Below are 18104 nucleotides of genomic sequence, written 5' to 3'. Positions count from 1 at the left end.
CTTAGGTTGACACTGCGCATGTCACTGGAGCTACATAAAGGAGTGTATGAGTGGAGGATGATCTGCTCTGTGTGCCCCTGCCCTTACTCTTTAAGCCAGAAGGTGCATCTGATTTAAATTACCCCAAACATCTCTCAGTGTTAGGAACTAATGATGGGTGAATCTAACCAAAAATTCACCAAACAGCGAAATTTCGCCAAAATGCTTTGAACTCTATGGGCGTCGCACGATGTGGCACGTCAAATTTTTTTTTGTAACGCAGCAATTTTTTTTCACCCATAGGAGTCTATGGGCGTCATTTTTGCTTTGAAACTCTGTGAAAAATTTCGCTCATTCCTATTAGGAATCTATTGGAGGCAGTTTTAACAGACAGTGGTCTGTTTAGATAAACAAATCTGCCATGGTGACACCTCCCATTGAAACATGTAAGAAGTTGACCTTAAAGAGAGTCTTTTCCTCAAAGGAGTTCTTATAATTATCTGGTTACTAAGCCATCACAGACCTGGTTAACTGTTTTATATAGAACCTATACATTTTCATTCTGTATCTGCGTGTCTGCATACATTTCTTGTGTAAACTGAGAAATTTTACAAAAAATAAATAACCTGAGAGATAATCTGAGAGATAATCTTGGCTGCAGTACGAATATATCTGAATATTTTATTTTGCAAATTGAAATGGTGCCTTCTGTTGCATCTGAATAAAGAGCAATATCACCACCTAGTGGATTATCTGTATTCTGGTTCCTTCCTATTTATATAATATGGAGTTTGCTCTTCTCCCTATCTATAAATATAAATATTATGCAGTGCAGTTTGATCAGAAAATCACTCATCACTGACAAGAATAAAAAATCATAATGAAATAAAATAATAGTAGGTAAGAGATTAATAAAAAATCATAATGAAATAGTAGGTAAGATTCTATATTTTATAGGGCTAACAAAGAAAATCATTAGAAGAACAATGCCAAAGAATACAGCTATCTCTAAGTCCTCTATAAAAGGCTCAGCCTGAAACTAAGCAAGAACAGGTATAAAATGTGGTAAGATATGATATAACAATAAAATGACATTAGAACAGAAGTGTTTTGGTTGTAGATGGTAGAGAGCAGGTTTCAAAATAAACTAAGCAAACTAATCTTAGGATAAAATAAGGCAACTCGTAAACGTGTCTGCAAAGTGTTTTTAAAATGGGAATATGCAAAACTTTGAAGGTTAGGGATTAGTTAAATTGAGTGGAATAACATATTTCAGAATATGGGTGCAGCACAGGAGAAAAGATGGCAGTCATAAAGAAGAAATAATCAAATATGAATCCAAGGCTACAGAGGCAAAGGCAAATTTTATAGACAGATTAATTTATTGGGGTGTTATTGGAAGTTGAGCACAGCCACATATCTACAAAAAAATGAATGAGTATCACAACAATGCTTATAACATGCAGGTTGGGTTTATTGCTATTAGCTGCATGTTGGCCCATTGCCAACAAGATGGACTGTGCTGCCAGCATCTTCTCAGAAATAAATGTTTGCTGCTGGGAAAATACTGGCTGGTGGATTCATAAGTGAGTCTAATATAACACCAGGTTTATTCGGTTGAAAAAAGACACAAGTTCATAAAGATACAATCTTACAAGGGCACAATAAACATTTATATTGAACTAAAGGAGAGACATCCTTATTATGGTAGACAGGTAATTTAAAAACAAAGACCTCAGATTGTATGGATTAATTTGGTGACAGACTTAACCACCACTTATACACATTTTGAGTGTGACCATAGCAGCTTTGAATACTCTGTAAAGTACAAGGGAATATCAGAGGACAGGAACTAGAGGTATGCAGAAGAGGAACATGCTGAAGGAGCAATGCTGGGGGGCACCAGGCATGTACCGCTTCTATCTACCTACTCTTAGTTCACGGTCCCGGGGGATCACTCTTTGGGTTTTTTGTTGCACGCGTCCACCATTACTCTTGTGTGCGCATACAGCTTGCCTTGGGCACACCTTCTAGAAAGGGTATTCTCTATTGACAGCTATATATCAGCATGTGAAGATGTTCTATCTGCCTCGTACAAGTATCAAGAGATATGCAGACAAGAAATACTCTGTGCTACAATACATGCATATGTTTTCTTACAATTAAAGGAAGGAAACCAAATCTACTACTCTTAATACTACTAAAAGAAAGCAACTATATATGTGAATTCGTGCCAGGCGAGTTTATTCGCCCATCGCTATTAGGAACCACTGAGGGCACAAGAAGTCCATTGATGTCATCATGTAATTACTGTACAATTATTTTATTTTTATTATTGTTATCATGTATTTATATAGCGCCAACATATTGCGTAGCACTGTAAAGTAAATGTGATTATATTTCCCAATGTGAAGGCTGCTTGTATCAGAGGCATTGTTGCAGACCTTGCATCTTTTTGGTGCAGAACCTCTTGTTATTGCTATAGAATACTTGTGTCCCTTAATTTTAACTCCTATATCCACCCATATCCCTCACGCTACATAAATTGTTGCATATGTAATTTTTTTCTGCTGTATTGAGAAGGTCAGTTAAGTGAATTCAGTGGGTGCTGTTAGATTCCAGAACCCTGCTAAGGTCTCATCCCACGTAATGACTCTAAATGGAAACCCAAGCGAGACCTTACAGATCCTCTTTGTATGACTTCATCATTTTGAAAGCTTGCAGCTCCCAGAGGGCACACCTAATAAATCCCATTAAACTAGAAATCCAGAGGGCCTCAGCATTCAAACAATAGTGATCCATTCCTAATTATGCTTTGGTATAGAGTACATAACATAATTTGAGTGCCAATATAGCTTTTTAATCTTTAATAGGCATTTTATTAGGCTGTCTTATAATGTCCATAAAGGCTTTGATTGTCTTGTGTTAGATAACATAATGTCTACATTGTCAATAATTGAAGAGCTGATTTTCTTATTTCAGATGAGGAAATAAATTCTGAACAATGTCTATATAACAACTACTGTTTTGTATTGATATATAGACAGTCTCCCTCCCCTATAATCACGATGCTGCTAGAGTCTTCCTGCTTTTTCCTAAGAGTCACCGTGTTCATTCCTTGTAAAATCTTTAGCATGGCTGCATGTTAAGCAAAGTATAGCATACAAAATCTTTTTTGGTAACATACATAGCATGTAAATCCTTGAAGTTCTTTATAAATAAAGGTATACATACATACATACATACATATAGTTGTACAAATTAACAAAAGACACATAGCGATATACCAAGAAACTCTTTTAAAGATTTGCAGGTTTTTTTTGCTGAAGCCAGTTTCTTACCTCAGCAGTTCAGGCGGCACTTTGGTTCCACTAAAAGACACATGTGATAGTGACAGAGAGCTGCCAAAAAACTTCTCCACAGATGGCAATGTCTCTGGGGTTCTCCTAAATGAGAGATAGATAACATTACTACATAAGTATTTCTATTACATCTACTTAGCAAGGGTCTGACAATATAAACCAATGGTTGCTGGGTGGGGCCCAGTGACATATGTTTACACAACTGTCCATTAGACAGAAAATAACCCAAAGTGTAAGACCCATGCAGCAAATATGGCAATGCATTACACAATAAATAATAAAATGACTAATATAAAAAATAGGGCTAGAAAGATGGAAAATACTATGAAGAAGATATGAAGAAGATAATCATACAGCCCACCCAGAAACCTAACAAATACATATAATAAAACTATAAGTATCAACCAAACTGTCCAAAAAATGTTTTTTAAAACTAAAATGAATCTAAACCTCCACAAATAAATTTAAATAATGAAACAAAATTCCAAATCATTCAGACTTCAGTTATGAAAACACTTTTTATCTTTACACACAACATTTTCACACTTCTGGGGTGTAAGGCCACTTGCTCTATTGTTTGACCAGGCCCACACAGTGATCAAAAAGTTACAGATGTATGCCAATTTGGTTGTACAAGTTCTGCTGTTGCTTTAGATCAGGGATCCCCAACTTTTTTTTTACCCGTGAGCCACATTCAAATATAAACAGAGTTGGTAAGCAACAAAAGCATGAAACATGTTCCTGGAGGGACCAAATATGGCTGTGATTGGCTATTTGTTAGCCCCTATGTGAAATGGAGCATATACACGACTCTGTTTGGCAGTTAAGCCTGTTTTTATGCAACCAAAACTTTCTTCCAAGCCAGGAATTGACTAATTGACTGGGACCAACTCCCAAGCCACTGATTGTGGATCACTGCTTTAGACATATCCAAGGCATCAAACCTTCAACTTAAATCTGAACCAAACTGCCCTCAGACTGGACTGTGTTTGGCCCATCTCAGTTTCTAGTATGACATTGTATAGCTGCATGGTAAAACACAGCAGAAGTAGACACCTACAAATTAGTTTCTACTTTCTTTTTTTTTACATTATAGAATGATCTGTGCAAATTGCCCTTAACCAACAGTTTAGTCAAAAACACTGTATAGCCCACTACAAGAACCTACCGACACCATGTCATACTTACCTGTGAGACAATGAGTTCTTAGAGAGATCAAGGTGTGAGAGACAGGAACAGCATCCAAGCGCAAGGGCTCCAAAAATCTGAACAAATAAAAAGTAAAGCTGCTTTATGATTGAGCCTTTTAACACTGTTTCTCAGTAACACTCATTACTAATGACTGTTAAATATTCACTCATTACTACTGCTTCTTTCGCAGACAGCTATTTTACACTGTTAAAAGCAACCACTCTAATACTTGATCGCTTACAGTGTCCACAGCGCAGTCTGTTCCCGAAAGATCCAAATAAACCAGAGAGTTTGGATGCGACAGAAAAGTGTAAAGTGCCTGAAACAACAGAATTATGGGGTAGGTTAATGTGTTACATGGAATAGTCAGAAGGAGAAAAGTGTTTAGATCTAGAGAGAAAGGCAGGATACAGCAGTAAGCTGGAAATGTGGGTGCTGGATCAAGAGAAGGATTTATATTCTGCAGGTTGCAGTACATGGTTCTCAATGTATGCCTTATTACCTTCCCAGATTAGAGTGTTATCATAAGAATGTGCAATAAAAAGCAAAGTATCTACTAATCGGATGTCATTTTAGAATGAGGATTATATGTAGCATGAATTAACTCCGAGACATATGATCCCTATAAAAGACACTTGGACACAGCAACAAGTGACAACAGTTTCCAGATCTTACTAAACAATGCATAGGACATCTTCTAGGATCACTGATGTCTATATGACCCCAATCTGGGATAGGTCACAGCTAATGAATAATCTTAGAGTGGTGGCTTAATCCATAATTAGATTTTTGATGTCTATTGAACACTTTCCTACAAAGCCTATATTGTTTTATTTCTGGAGTGTGAGACAAACACCTGTTTTTTTCAAGCTGTCTCTTGACATACATACATACAATAGTTCTTGTTTTTTTTTTTTTAACTAATGACAAACTTTTTTCTTTTACTATTTTAGTAGGCCAGTCTACAGCTGTTCCACTCAAAATGATCCATCACTGTATAAAATGTTCAGCATGGAAACAAATATTGTCTAGTTCAATGTAAATTTAAAGGTGTAGTTAATCTTTTGGTTAATGTTTATTATGTTAAAGAATGGCACTTTCCAACAGCTCTTCGTTTGTGTTTTTTTCAGTAGAGCGGTAAATATCTGCCTTCAATTTCTGTACTACCTTAAGAAATAAGTGACAGGGAGGCATGTCAACAATGGGAAGCAATCCCATAGGTTGTGGGGCAATGCGGAGGGGTTTGTAAGGGTTGCATGGGCCAAGCTTAGATGATGTTAGGGGATGTACCAGAGTTAAGAGGCACGTAGCACTATTTTTTATAACTGGGCAGCAGTGCAGATGATATCCTACCCTCCTTCAGGCATAAGTAAATGGTTATAGCTTGAAGTGCACAAAAGGGGATATAGGCTATGCCATAGCAGAAAGTGGTGGGGGTTCATGGGAAAAGGTGGTTGCAGGTAGTTGGTTTCCACAAAATCTATAGATTTTGATCTCACCTGGGCAACAGTTTCAAGTAGGGCACAGTAGTTAGTACAGGCTTGGTTGATGGTGCTCACCAAATAAATATGTTAGCAACTGACCTTTTGTTTGGTCATAAAATGGCAAACCAGTGTGCAGGCCAAAATTCTGCCATTTCCATGGGCCATTTGCCAAGGTAGGGTAGTATTAGTAAGGTGGTTTATGGTAATTATTTACCAACTTGTTATTATCACTTTATAAGTTAATGTGGCAAATGGGGTAGTATACAATATTGCTGGGGTTATGCAACCAAAAAAATATTGTTCTGTGAGGCTAGAATATAGAAAGTTGCCCTATTACAAAGAAGAAAGATGATAAATAAACATCCATTCAATGTTTTTCATACAGTAAGAGAGTTTCCACGAAGTAAAAAAACACAGGCTGAAATATTTTAGGTGATGTTTAGCGACACAGTAGCTTGTTTTCAATTACTGGTGGGGACACAGCATGGAGCTAGCACACATCTCTGTGCCTCCAAGATGACACCAAGTTCATCATTCATCTAAGATTAGAACAAATGGAGCTTGCATTAAAATAGTCTTGGAAATCTTTTAAGTAAGGAAAAGAATGACTAAATACTCACAAGCACAGTTTAGACATATATTCCAAGGCTTTGCCCAGTAAATCCCTACGAGATTTATTAGTCAGCAGCTCACTGTGTTTATCAGTCTTCACAATATCCAGAATCTGACAAGATACCTAACTATCATCACTCATGAGAAAGGCAGAAACAGCAGTCTATTTATGGAGATTCCTTCAGGGGTGATGAAATGAATATCATGAAAAGTACTGGTGTTAGGAGCACAAGAAAACAGCAGGTAGAAAACGTATGGCCAACACAACAGCTATAACATAAATAGTTATGTTTCTAATGGGGTCTTGTATAATATATAAGTGCTGTATACAGAATATATGGCAGAGATGAACGGCAAGTTTATTGCCAATTTCCATCTAACCTTTTTGTGTATTCTAATTTTAGATCATCTCCTCTAACGAAAAATGCTTCCAATATGAACTATATTAATCCCTTGATTTCTATAAAATGTATCATCATTTTGATAACTCTCTGTTGTCTTCACTAGCAAGATGTAACTGTATGGCTGTACCTAAAGAAATGCTGAAACAGGACAGGACAGCCCAACTTGGAATTAAAGTATATGCTAATGTTTTCCAACATACTTGACCTATTGAGGAATAACAAATTTGACTGTGGGGTGAACCAAAAATTTTAAAAATCCAAAGCCTGACATATGCTTATATTAAGCTTTTAGTAATGAGATGCACAGTGTTCAGTGGGGCAACTGACATTTTTGACATTTGTGCACTGATATATATTGAAATCTTGAAATCTTACAAGAAGTTTTAGCCCTTAACAATGCTCACAGGTAATATTTTATCCATTATTATTGATCTTTATTTCATCTATATATTTAAAGGCATGTCGATGATTTAAGAATGTATTTTTCTCTAAGGTTAGAGCTTCGTCATCAAGGCTTCCTAGATGCTGTCCTACTGTTTTATTTGAATTCAAACACAATTCAAGAGGTTTCCGTGTGCAAAACTAAATGGAAGAGACCTCTTTTATCTTTGTCATATCTAGAGCACCACAGTAAAGTACCAGGACACAAGAAGATTTTAGTCTCTTTGGGCCCTCTTTTTCAGAGCCATGACTAGAGGTACCTGCTGGAGTGGGACGTGCAAATTAAAAAATATAATTTATTGACTGATACCCTCCATTCAATCTGGCCTGTGTCTGCCTTCGCTTACTCTAAAATTCTTGAAAGGGCGAGAGGAGAGTACTGAGGTGATGAGTCGAAAGGTCTGTGGCGAAAAGAAGGGCAAAAGAGAATAATATTCGGTACCTCTTGGACTGCCTCAGCTCTCTTCTAATCCAACGCTATTCAGGTCGCATGTTAGTGCATACTTAAATTACATACAAGAACATTATGCGACAGTTTTAGGTATATAAATGGCAGAAAATAAACATTTTCCATGAACTGGAGGCTTAGCCCATTTGCTTAATGTTCAGGGCTTCCTTATGGTTACATTTCCACAAAATACCATACTATACTAACACTGGAATTGATCCAGGTAAATTACATTACATTGTGATGATTTGGCTTAATCACAGGAAAATGGAAAGGAAGGAAGGGGTGATTTTGTCGCTCGCTGTAGCGCTTTCATAGTGCAGGTAACAAATCTCCCTATGTGCCATTGCCCTTAGAGATTCATCCCAGAGTCTGTGATGGTCTGTCATTATTTAATGCAAGAGGGACTACTAATATTCTGCATTCATTTGCTTTCTCTCTGCAACTTCAGTTATATGTACATGTTGTACCATTTAGTAGCTCTCCTCTGAACAGTTTCTCTTTTTATAAACATATCTCTGTAGAATAGAAAGTCAGAGAATTGTATACAGTGAGGTCTCAACAGTGACCTACTTTTAATCAGTATAGCTTGTTCCTCTTGGCTCCAAATACATCTGTGAGCCAGCTCACATATGCAAATTTACCTGAGCAGTCATTGACAAAATAGAGCTGCTAGCAAACACCATGCACTAAAAGTCAAAACAGAAGTTCAAGGGAACAAACCAATATATAAATATTTAAATAGCAAAATGTGGGGGTGTTTTGATGATATAAAACTACAATGTATTATTTGGAGCAGTTAGATCAAGGCATAAGTTACATGAATAAATACTATGAGTTACTGTTATATGGAGCTATTATATAGAGCATTGTACATGACAGAAAACATGGTGAATTAAGGTGTAAATGAACAATAAACAGAATTAGCATGAGGGTTAGCAATAATGAAGATGAAGGGTTACTATACCCTAAACTTTTCCTGTTCAGTTGCACGTAGTAAAGGGCAATAGATATTTTAATCTAATTTTAGTCAGACTCTGTACAAGAATTGAGAAAACTCAGTGAATCATTCCTGTTGCTATTCTGTTTTGGAAGAACATTATCATCATAATAGTGGCTGTTATAGCTGACCAAGTGCCCAGTGACTCCAGTCCATGACTGTTGGTTCACTAGGCCATACCCCAGGTATTCTTCTTGTAAGTCTTATATGGAAAACTGAGTAAATACCTGTAACTATTTTATAAGTGGTAAAAGAGAACTAATATATTTACCACTGGCAGGCCCCTGCCTCAAAAGCTTGTGGCAATATTGATTAGTCTTGACTAAATAGATAAATATTTCTTGATTTTATATCTGCTGGAAAATCTGTAATGTGACTAAATGAACATCTGATTTTTCTTTTTGTAACTACCAGTGTTAATATCATTACTATTATTATTAAAATTAATAGTAGATCTACAACCCCGAATGCAAGTATATGTTTGTGGTTCAGAGAAGAGCAAATTATGAATAAAGTAGCAATGGTCTTTAAAATAAAAAACAATGTGCACGAGTGTGCAGTTTCTTGCTCATTGTTACTGCTATCTGCAAGCACTGTATATTTAAGGGCAAATGTGAGGGATATTAGAATTTGTTTTTTAAAAAAAATGTTAAACCAAAAAAAACTAAAGAAAACAACAATACATTAAAAGGCAATTTGGTAGAGCTATTCCAACCTAAACAAAACAAATTTCATTCAAGAGAATTTGCAGATGAAATGGTTGATGAAGCAGCGAAGACAGGAGGTAAAGGGTAATCTACATGGAATTTTACAGGAGATGGGTTCATATGATATGTCATAAGGGGATTAGTCTCACATTGGTCTCCTCGCTGCCAAGAAGTCCAGGATTCTTACTGAGGGTGAGAGAATGCAGTGAGGAGGAGAAAAGAGCATTCTGGCAAAGAGACTGGAACAGTGCAAGTGCCCCTAGAGAGAAAAAAAAATCATGATAATTTGTATAGGAAATAATATACTCCTATTGTAAAATATAGGATTCACTAATGGCATTTGATCCCTGTTTATCTCCCTGGATAAGTACTTAAACCTTGTAACATTTCTGTTATCTGGCATGGAAATAATTCCCATAGTGTCCTTGAATAAAAATGGCCACCCACAACACTACACAGGGTGTATTCATATAAACTGCATTCAAGCCTCAGAAGCAAACACACATTTTTAGCAGTGAAGGGTAACAGCACATATCTTTAAATAGAAAATCCTTTCATTTTTTGGTGTTACTGGTCACACGGGCCCATATGCAGTAACACTGAGGGCTCCAGATTTGTCAATACCAGCAAGCATGACGATCATTTGACCACTGGAGAAAATGCTTCTCTAAAGTATTTGAATCAGATTTAATTTTACCTTGTAGCAGTTTGCACTCCTTTTAATAACAGAAAATATACAGATAAATACTTTCTTTTCAGAATAAACCATGGACACACCAGGATATTATTCCGTATTAGGCTAATTATAGAATTTTTTTTACAAGACTCAGACATCTATAGGCTTATGACATTTTCAAGTGTCTTGACTTGACTTTCATTGTTAAAAACAACAGTAGCAAAACTGCTCAAATAACCTGCAATCTCATCCCACTGTTGGGTTAATCACATGAAAATTAATTGTACTGGCATTGTATTCGATTCATCCAAAAAAGGACAGGAGAGCTCAAATTCATCTAAATGCCATGTAAATTATGTGCATCCCTGGAGTAAATTATGCCTACTGGTTTTAACGTACATTTAGGGGCAGATTTATCAAGGGTCGAAGTGAATTCGAGGGAATTTTCGAAGTAAAAAATTCTAAATTCAAAGTAATTTTTTGGATACTTCAACATCGATTAGGATACTACGGGGCCCATTTACTTAGCTCGAGTGAAGGAATAGAATAAAGAAAACTTCGAATTTCTAATGATTTTTTTGGCTACTTCGACCATCAAATGGGCGACTTCAACCTTCGACTACGGCTTTGAATCGAACGATTCAAACTAAAAATCATTAGACTATTCGACCATTCGTTAGTCGAAGTACTGTCTCTTTAAAAAAAAAACTTCGACCCCCTAGATCGCCACCTAAAACCTACCGAAGTCAATGTTAGCCTATGGGGAAGGTCCCCATAGGCTTTCTAAGTATTTTTTGGTCGAAGAACAATCGTTCGATCGATGAATTAAAAAGGATCAACGATTTTTAGTTCGAATTGCGCTAAATCCTTTGACTTCAATGCGGCAGTCGAATATCGACCATAAGTAAATTTGCCCCTACGACTTCGAATTTACTTCGACTTCGATTCGAATTAAAAATCGTTCGAATATTCGACCATTCGATAATCAAAGTAATGTCTCTTTAAAAAAACTTAGACTTCAATACCTCGCCAAATTAAACCTGCCGAAGTGCTATGTTAGCCTATGGGGACCTTCTAGAGCAGTTTTCTAAGTCTTTAGAGGTCAAAGGAAAATCCTTTGATCGATCGCTGAAATCATTCGATCCAAACGATTTAATCATACGATCAAACAATTTTACTTTGATTGTTCGAATGCCAAATTCGATAAAAAATCCTGCGACTTCGATATTCGAAGTCGAAGTATTTTAATTCGATGGTCGAATTTTGAAGTATTTTTTACTTCGAAATTCGACCCTTGATAAATCTGCCCCTTACAGACATAAAATGGTATAGTTAAGAAGGTTAAAGTTGACATCACAGCTTGTTATGCTCAGCTAGGCACCTTTACACACTAAAAAGGTCTCTGCCCTACACTACTCTGGCACTTGGAATGGCATACTTGTGTAGCAAGACCATCAGTGCATCCAACCACCACAGCAAAACACATTCAACACAGGATCAAGCAGCATTAGTGCTAGGGATGCACCAAATCCACTATTTTGGATTTGGCCAAACCCCCGAATCCTTTGTGAAAGATTCGGCCGAATACCGAATCCGAATCCTAATTTGCGACTTTGCGATATGTTGCTTTAACTGCCAGCGATTTTGTTTATTTCCAAAGGGGATGCATTTTCGGGAGACTTGTCGCCCACAGTAGCAAATAAATAATTGCAAGTGACAAATCTCCCATTGGCCACTGCCCTTACCCTTCAAATAGTGGACTGTGGACTACAGTATCAGATAAATATAGAGTACAGTTGTTTTCACAATCTAAATTGTATTGAGATAATTCAGAGATAGAGGTTTACGTACATCCCCACAGACAGGTATATACCCTGCACATCTTTATGACATGCTCGCATTTATGTACCTCTTCCAGATATGTTGGTTTTGCTGAGATTGAGATTGCGTAGTCCAGCATGGAAATACAGAAACTGCTGAGAGAGCGCGGAAATTCCTAGAACAAATGAGTGGGAAGGATACAGGTGCTGAGAATTACTGGCATATGGTATGTTTATGGTGCTGTATATGTTTTGGATTGCACATGTGTAATGAGCCTGGCTTACCTCGGTCTTCCAGTGGGTTATGTGACAAGTTCAATGAGTGTAGGGAGGACACTGCATTATCTGACAACACAGAGGCCAGTCGGATAGCAAAGTCCCTGCAGAAGAGATAGAACAAACATATGGGGGCAAATTCACTAACCCACGGAAATTCGCCAGCGCTGGCTTCAGGCACATGGCAACACGCCAGGCAAATATTAGTCTAGACAACGCTAATTCGTGAAGAGCCGAAGTTGCGCACAGGGTACTGAAATTACGCTCAGCAGGTCGAAGTCACGCTAGTGTTGGCTAATTAGCATACGCCGTGCAGTTAAAGTACAATGGCTGTATATGCTGCAGCAAATACATTACACTACACAAGGCCAGGGAACCTTAATAAAATTATATAAAGTTGTTATAATGCCCTACACATGTGCCCACAGTATAGTTTAGGTGCCATATGTTAGCAAATGTAGGGGGGAAGGAGGGTACCCCCCAAAAAAAATTATGATCTTTTTCAGTCTATCACCCTTTAGATAGGAAAAAACTTTTTTTTGAGGAACTCCTATCTACTCTATTGCACTTCGCCTGGTCTGAGGTGGCGAAGGCAAGTCTGGCGATAGAGGTATGGGTCAGTAAAATAAAAAACTTAGTGAATTTGCGTATAACAACCTTTTGCCAGACCGAAAATTCACCTGCCGTGAGAGTGCAAAGTTGCGCCAGAGTCTATCTGAAATTACGCCAGCTACCGTTAGTAAATCGGCAGCGTTAGCCACTTTGCCCTTTAGTAAATTTCCCCCAAGGTGTTGAGAGGAGCAAAAGAGTGAGCAGACATATGGGAGACTAGAAGAGGTATTGTGGATGCTTCTACATCTGAAGAAACCTTTTGCATTCCTATAAAAGTAAATTCCCCAAAACTGCCCTTCTCTATCTCCAGTCAACCTTACACAAACTGCCATGCTAGTCCATTTGTACTAAGTCTTGATTCCACAACTGCATTTGGGATTGAGTGGCATCTAAACAGCATACTGCCTTGAAACCTCTATCTCCAGTGGCATTTCATTGTATCTGTCATTAGGTCTTCCTAACTGATATTAATGTTAAGAATTTTTCCACAAATTTATATTAGGTAAAACTATCATAAAAGGCAGCTTTTAAGTGTTTTTCAACTCAGTTACATTGTACTTTATATTGGCTCTTCTCAATGTTCTTTATAATATTTGCTATTTTTCCATACTGTACTATGTATTGTACCATTTAACAATGTTTTTTTAATGAATCCCCGTTTTTTTATTAAATAATTTCTTGGCTCCACTCACGCTCTCAGCCCACAGTCTTCCAGGGTTAGCTCCTCGAGGTGCTGTGACCGTCCCACGCAGTGTAGGATCTGCTCTGTGACCTCAGACCCCTGTAACAACAATGTACAGCAAAGCATGGTGCCAATTCAGTATTACACATAATGTGACAAAAGCAAAGCTACAGTGTGACACATTACAGCACCTATTGAGTGCAAAATAATTTAGAATTGTGTATATTGTGTCTTGGTGATGGTAATTATTGTCTATATATTAATCTCATGAATCATTATTGTCACTGTAAAGACAACTTTCGTTCCAGTGCCTCATTCTATGTCATTATGCTATGCTAGAATCTATGGTATGTCATTGTGTCACTTATTTAAATAGTTGCCTTTTGCCAGTCCTTTGTCTCTTTGCCATTCTTCCAACTTGAATGTTTTGTTTGTCGCATTATCTTCCTATTCTCCCTTATTTTGTACTTTCTCTTTCTGCAATATTTACCAGGCTCTGCCATGTTTTGTCTGTCTATGTCTCACAGTCCTTGCACATATTTACCAATTTGAGATTTGCAGCTTGAAGCTTGAGAAAATACTGGTTATAGGCAAGAGCAGCAACAACTAGAGCTAGGTCCCTGTGGGGAAAGAACAACAAAACAGATTAATCCTAGGTCACAAATTCAAATAGACAGGTTCTATAATACATGCATCCATACCTGCTCTCCAAGTGACTGAAGTCTTGCAGGTTAAACTCACGGTTATCTTGAGAGTGGTAAATCATATCCACGTCCTGCAAGGAGACACAGGAAGTCAACATCAGCATTCTTGTGTTGAGATACAGAACCACTGTGTGGTCCACCTGTAAACTGTCTAGATCGGTATGAATAGAACCAATTAGCATTTATTTGGCATGTAGCTAAAGCTGATTCCCTTGGTGCTGTTGGCCACCAGAAGAAATACTAAGGGGCAGATTCACTAAGGGTCGAATTTCGAAGTTAAAAATACTTCGAAATTCGACCCTCGAATTGAAATCCTTCGACTTCGAATATCGAAGTCGAAGGATTTAGCGCTAATCCTGCGATCGATCGATCGAAGGATTTTTCGTTCGATCGAACGATTAAATCGTTCGAATTGAACGATTCGAACGATTTTAATTCAACGATCGAAGGAAAATCCTTCGATCAAAAAAAGATTAGCAAACCTATGGGGACCTTCCCCATAGGCTAACATTGACTTCGGTAGGTTTTACCTGCCGAAGTAGGGGGTCGAAGTTTTTTTTAAAGGGCAAGTACTTCGACTATCGAATGGTCGAATAGTCGAACGATTTTTCGTTCGATTCGTTCGATTTCGTTCGAATTCGAACGAATTTAACCAATTCGATGGTCGAAGTACCAAAAAAATACTTCGAAATTCGAAGTATTTTTCATTCGAATCCTTCACTCGAGCTTAGTGAATCGGCCCCTAAATGTTCATAGACAAAAATGGCCTTATAACTGTACATTGGCACCTCAGATCAAGCAAGTATCACACCAAAAGAAAGCACAGAATGCTCAAAGGACAAAAACTCACCCATTGAACCTCTTCTCTACAGCAGACTCCGTTGTAATCACAGAGAGCAGCGTATGTTTCTGAGAACCCACCTAGGGAAGCAAAGGGCAACATTAATATCACCTTCAGCTTTGCCTACAATGTTTATCATGCCCCATATATAAACGTCTTGTAACAGCACCTTACAAATATCTCTTACTAGAGGATATATGGGGGGATTTATACAGCTATGGAAAGTCTGGGTTTTCTTTTTCATAAACAGGTTGTAACTTATAGGTGAGTTTATGTGGGCTCCATAACAAAAATTTGGACGATGATAATGTTGTATCATAGTCATCTTAATGGCAGCCCAACAGTTTCAGTGTTATACTGACTATTGGTCATAGAGGATTTTAGCTATAAAGTTCAACAAGAAGCTCAGTATTTCTGACAGTCAGCAAACATAGTTTTTATATGTTGCCAACTAGGGGGCCAATACCTTTTGACACATCAATTGGCACCTAGTTATCCTGTATAACAATGACAGAGAAATAAAAACATATTTGATACAATATTTGCCTTTAAAATTGTCTGTCACATTAGAATATATAATACCTGGATCATTGCCCCACAGAGTGAGAGAATCTCTACCAAGTATACATTCTAGAGGTATCTTACTGTAATGTCTCAATGTAACCCTTAGTTCATAAAAATGTTACAGATGTATGAAAACAATAGTGTAGCAGCCATTCAATTGTTTCAAGAACACCTAGGACAGCAGATCACCTGAAATCTCACTCAAACTAAGAGATCTAATAGGCATTCACTCCAGCTGACCATCAGGTCCAGGCCTCGCTAGAGGGACCAGCCCAACATCAGAATAAACAGTTAAATTTGCTCTGCACATATAAGTGCATTTACAATAATCAATATTTTATGAAATACACAATTTGACTGAATTTGAAAAAGAGTGTCACAACTTAACCCCAGTCTGTGGGTTGAAAGTAAATACCAGAAAACATTCTTTAGTGTAAGAGGCTTTAAAATAAATGCAGTAGTGAAACAAACATACATTTTAAAAATTGTTTATTAGGACAGCCTAGCGCGTTTCGTGCCAAACAGGGCACTTACCCATAGGCTAATGATCACGCTTCTGTGTCTATATATTTGCTGTGTCCAGTCAAGCAGGTAATACATTAGACAATACAAATAAAAGAAAGCGACAACAAAAATCCACTGACCAATACAAGCATACTATAGGCTAACCAATTGTGTATGCAAGCTCCTATGTTTAGTATCTGCCTCTAAGTAAACACTATGGTGTGTGTTATTTTTTATTTTTTATAACCTAACAGCATGTGAATAAGCTAGAAACACAAGAACAAAAAACATGAAAAAATTATACGCTTGTATACAACAGACAGTTGACAGTCCAGTATGCAAAATTCAGTATATAGGAAAGTATAGTCAATAATTCATATGAAATTGAAAAATTGAAAATACCCCCAAAATAAAGAGGAGGGAAACAACAATTAGTGACAAAAATCTGTATAAAAAAAATCTATATAATAAAAGTCCTTTCCAAATTAAAAAATCTGTATAATAAAAGTCCTTTCCAAATTAAACATGAAATCCAATTTCTATTTTTTATCAAAGCATTCATAGCTGTTGTAAAATCATTTAAAAATCTCAGCTGTCAATCAAATATTGTCTGTCCCTCCTCTATGCCCTGGGCATAGAGGTGGGGCAGACAATTACTTTCACTTTCCATTCAGAACTTCCTAGATGTCACTGCTCTCCACACATTCCCCCGTTCTCTTCACCATTTAATTGTGTAACCAGTGCACGGGGATGGACATCAGGTCCCCCATTCGAGTGCACAAACAAGATTTTGAGATGATGCAAGGCTTGCCTTAATAACAGTGTCCACAAAATGGCTCCTGCCTGCTTTCTGTAATTATGAATCCCCAGACTGAAGGAAACAAGATTCAGATAATTTAAAGTTCATTTTGCTTGACTAATGTGATAAAATAGGATTTTGAATAATTTTATTGGGTGACGGGTCCCCTTTAGATCCAGACACATAATTTTTATGGAAATAGATGCCCGTTTTTTCGACGCCGGCGCCCGTTTTTTGCGCCGGCGCCCGTTTTTTCAAAAAAAAAAAATGTTGACGCCGGCGAATTTTTACCGCGTATTTTCGCGGGCGTTTCACGAATTTATTCGCTCGGCGCGAATCGCGCAAATTCGCCCCTGGCGAATAAATTCGCCCATCACTACTGATTGTGCCTCTGTGTACTTGAAATGCCAGGGTCTATTTTGGATCCAAGTTCAGACCTGTGCCACTGATCCCCATCAGTGTTTCGCTATGTTAATGTTAGAGTCTAAGTTTTTCTTATTTTTTTTCTTTATTTTTTTTCCTTTTATGCTTTTTTTAGAAGAAGGGAAATGCGTCCTACATATTGTATATGAAAGGTTAGAGATAAACTACATAACTACATAAGCTGTTTTGCAGTTTATGTAGTGTGATATATTTCCTATGAGTAACATGAGATATTTGTCTTTTGAACATGTGAGCATGTATGGCATCGTTTGGTGCCACGTTTAAAAATACTCTAGGTACTTAACCATCTTCAATTTCTGACCAGCCCAACACTTGGGGCAGATTTTTCAAGGGTTGAATTGAAAATCTAATTTTTAAATTAGAATTTCAAGCTAATTTTAATGTACTTCGACTAGGGAATACTCCAAATTCGATTTGAATTTGAAAAAAATTCAAAATTTGAACATCGAAATTTATCATGTACTGTCTCTTTATAAATTCTGCTTTCGACTATTCACCATCTAAAACTTGCCGAATTGCTGTTTCAGCCTATGGGGGACCTCCTAGAACCTATT

General features: G+C 37.3%; 1 protein-coding gene across 4 annotated transcripts in view; it reads right to left on the bottom strand.

Moving 5' to 3' along the window:
- The window catches only part of LOC108695570 (capping protein, Arp2/3 and myosin-I linker protein 3-like), a 57063-nt gene that overhangs the window by 27996 nt on the left and 10963 nt on the right, over positions 1-18104 (bottom strand). For 3 of the 4 annotated variants that reach the window (XM_041564966.1, XM_041564974.1, XM_041564964.1), the window contains exons 7-16: positions 15249-15319; positions 14396-14469; positions 14239-14314; positions 13705-13793; positions 12410-12504; positions 12214-12300; positions 9778-9887; positions 4774-4851; positions 4530-4606; positions 3321-3425 (exon numbers count right to left, since the gene is read on the bottom strand). In XM_041564966.1, the coding sequence (XP_041420900.1) occupies positions 3321-3425; positions 4530-4606; positions 4774-4851; positions 9778-9887; positions 12214-12300; positions 12410-12504; positions 13705-13793; positions 14239-14314; positions 14396-14469; positions 15249-15319 (862 nt within the window). The remainder of the gene's footprint in view (positions 1-3320; positions 3426-4529; positions 4607-4773; positions 4852-9777; positions 9888-12213; positions 12301-12409; positions 12505-13704; positions 13794-14238; positions 14315-14395; positions 14470-15248; positions 15320-18104) is intronic. The other variant, XM_041564971.1, reaches the window with a different exon arrangement.

The sequence above is a fragment of the Xenopus laevis genome, chromosome 1L (genome assembly GCF_017654675.1).
Source record: "Xenopus laevis strain J_2021 chromosome 1L, Xenopus_laevis_v10.1, whole genome shotgun sequence".
NCBI classification, from domain to species: domain Eukaryota; kingdom Metazoa; phylum Chordata; class Amphibia; order Anura; family Pipidae; genus Xenopus; species Xenopus laevis.
The sequence above is the reverse complement of the archived record's forward strand: the minus strand, read 5'-3'. Positions and strand labels throughout refer to the sequence as shown.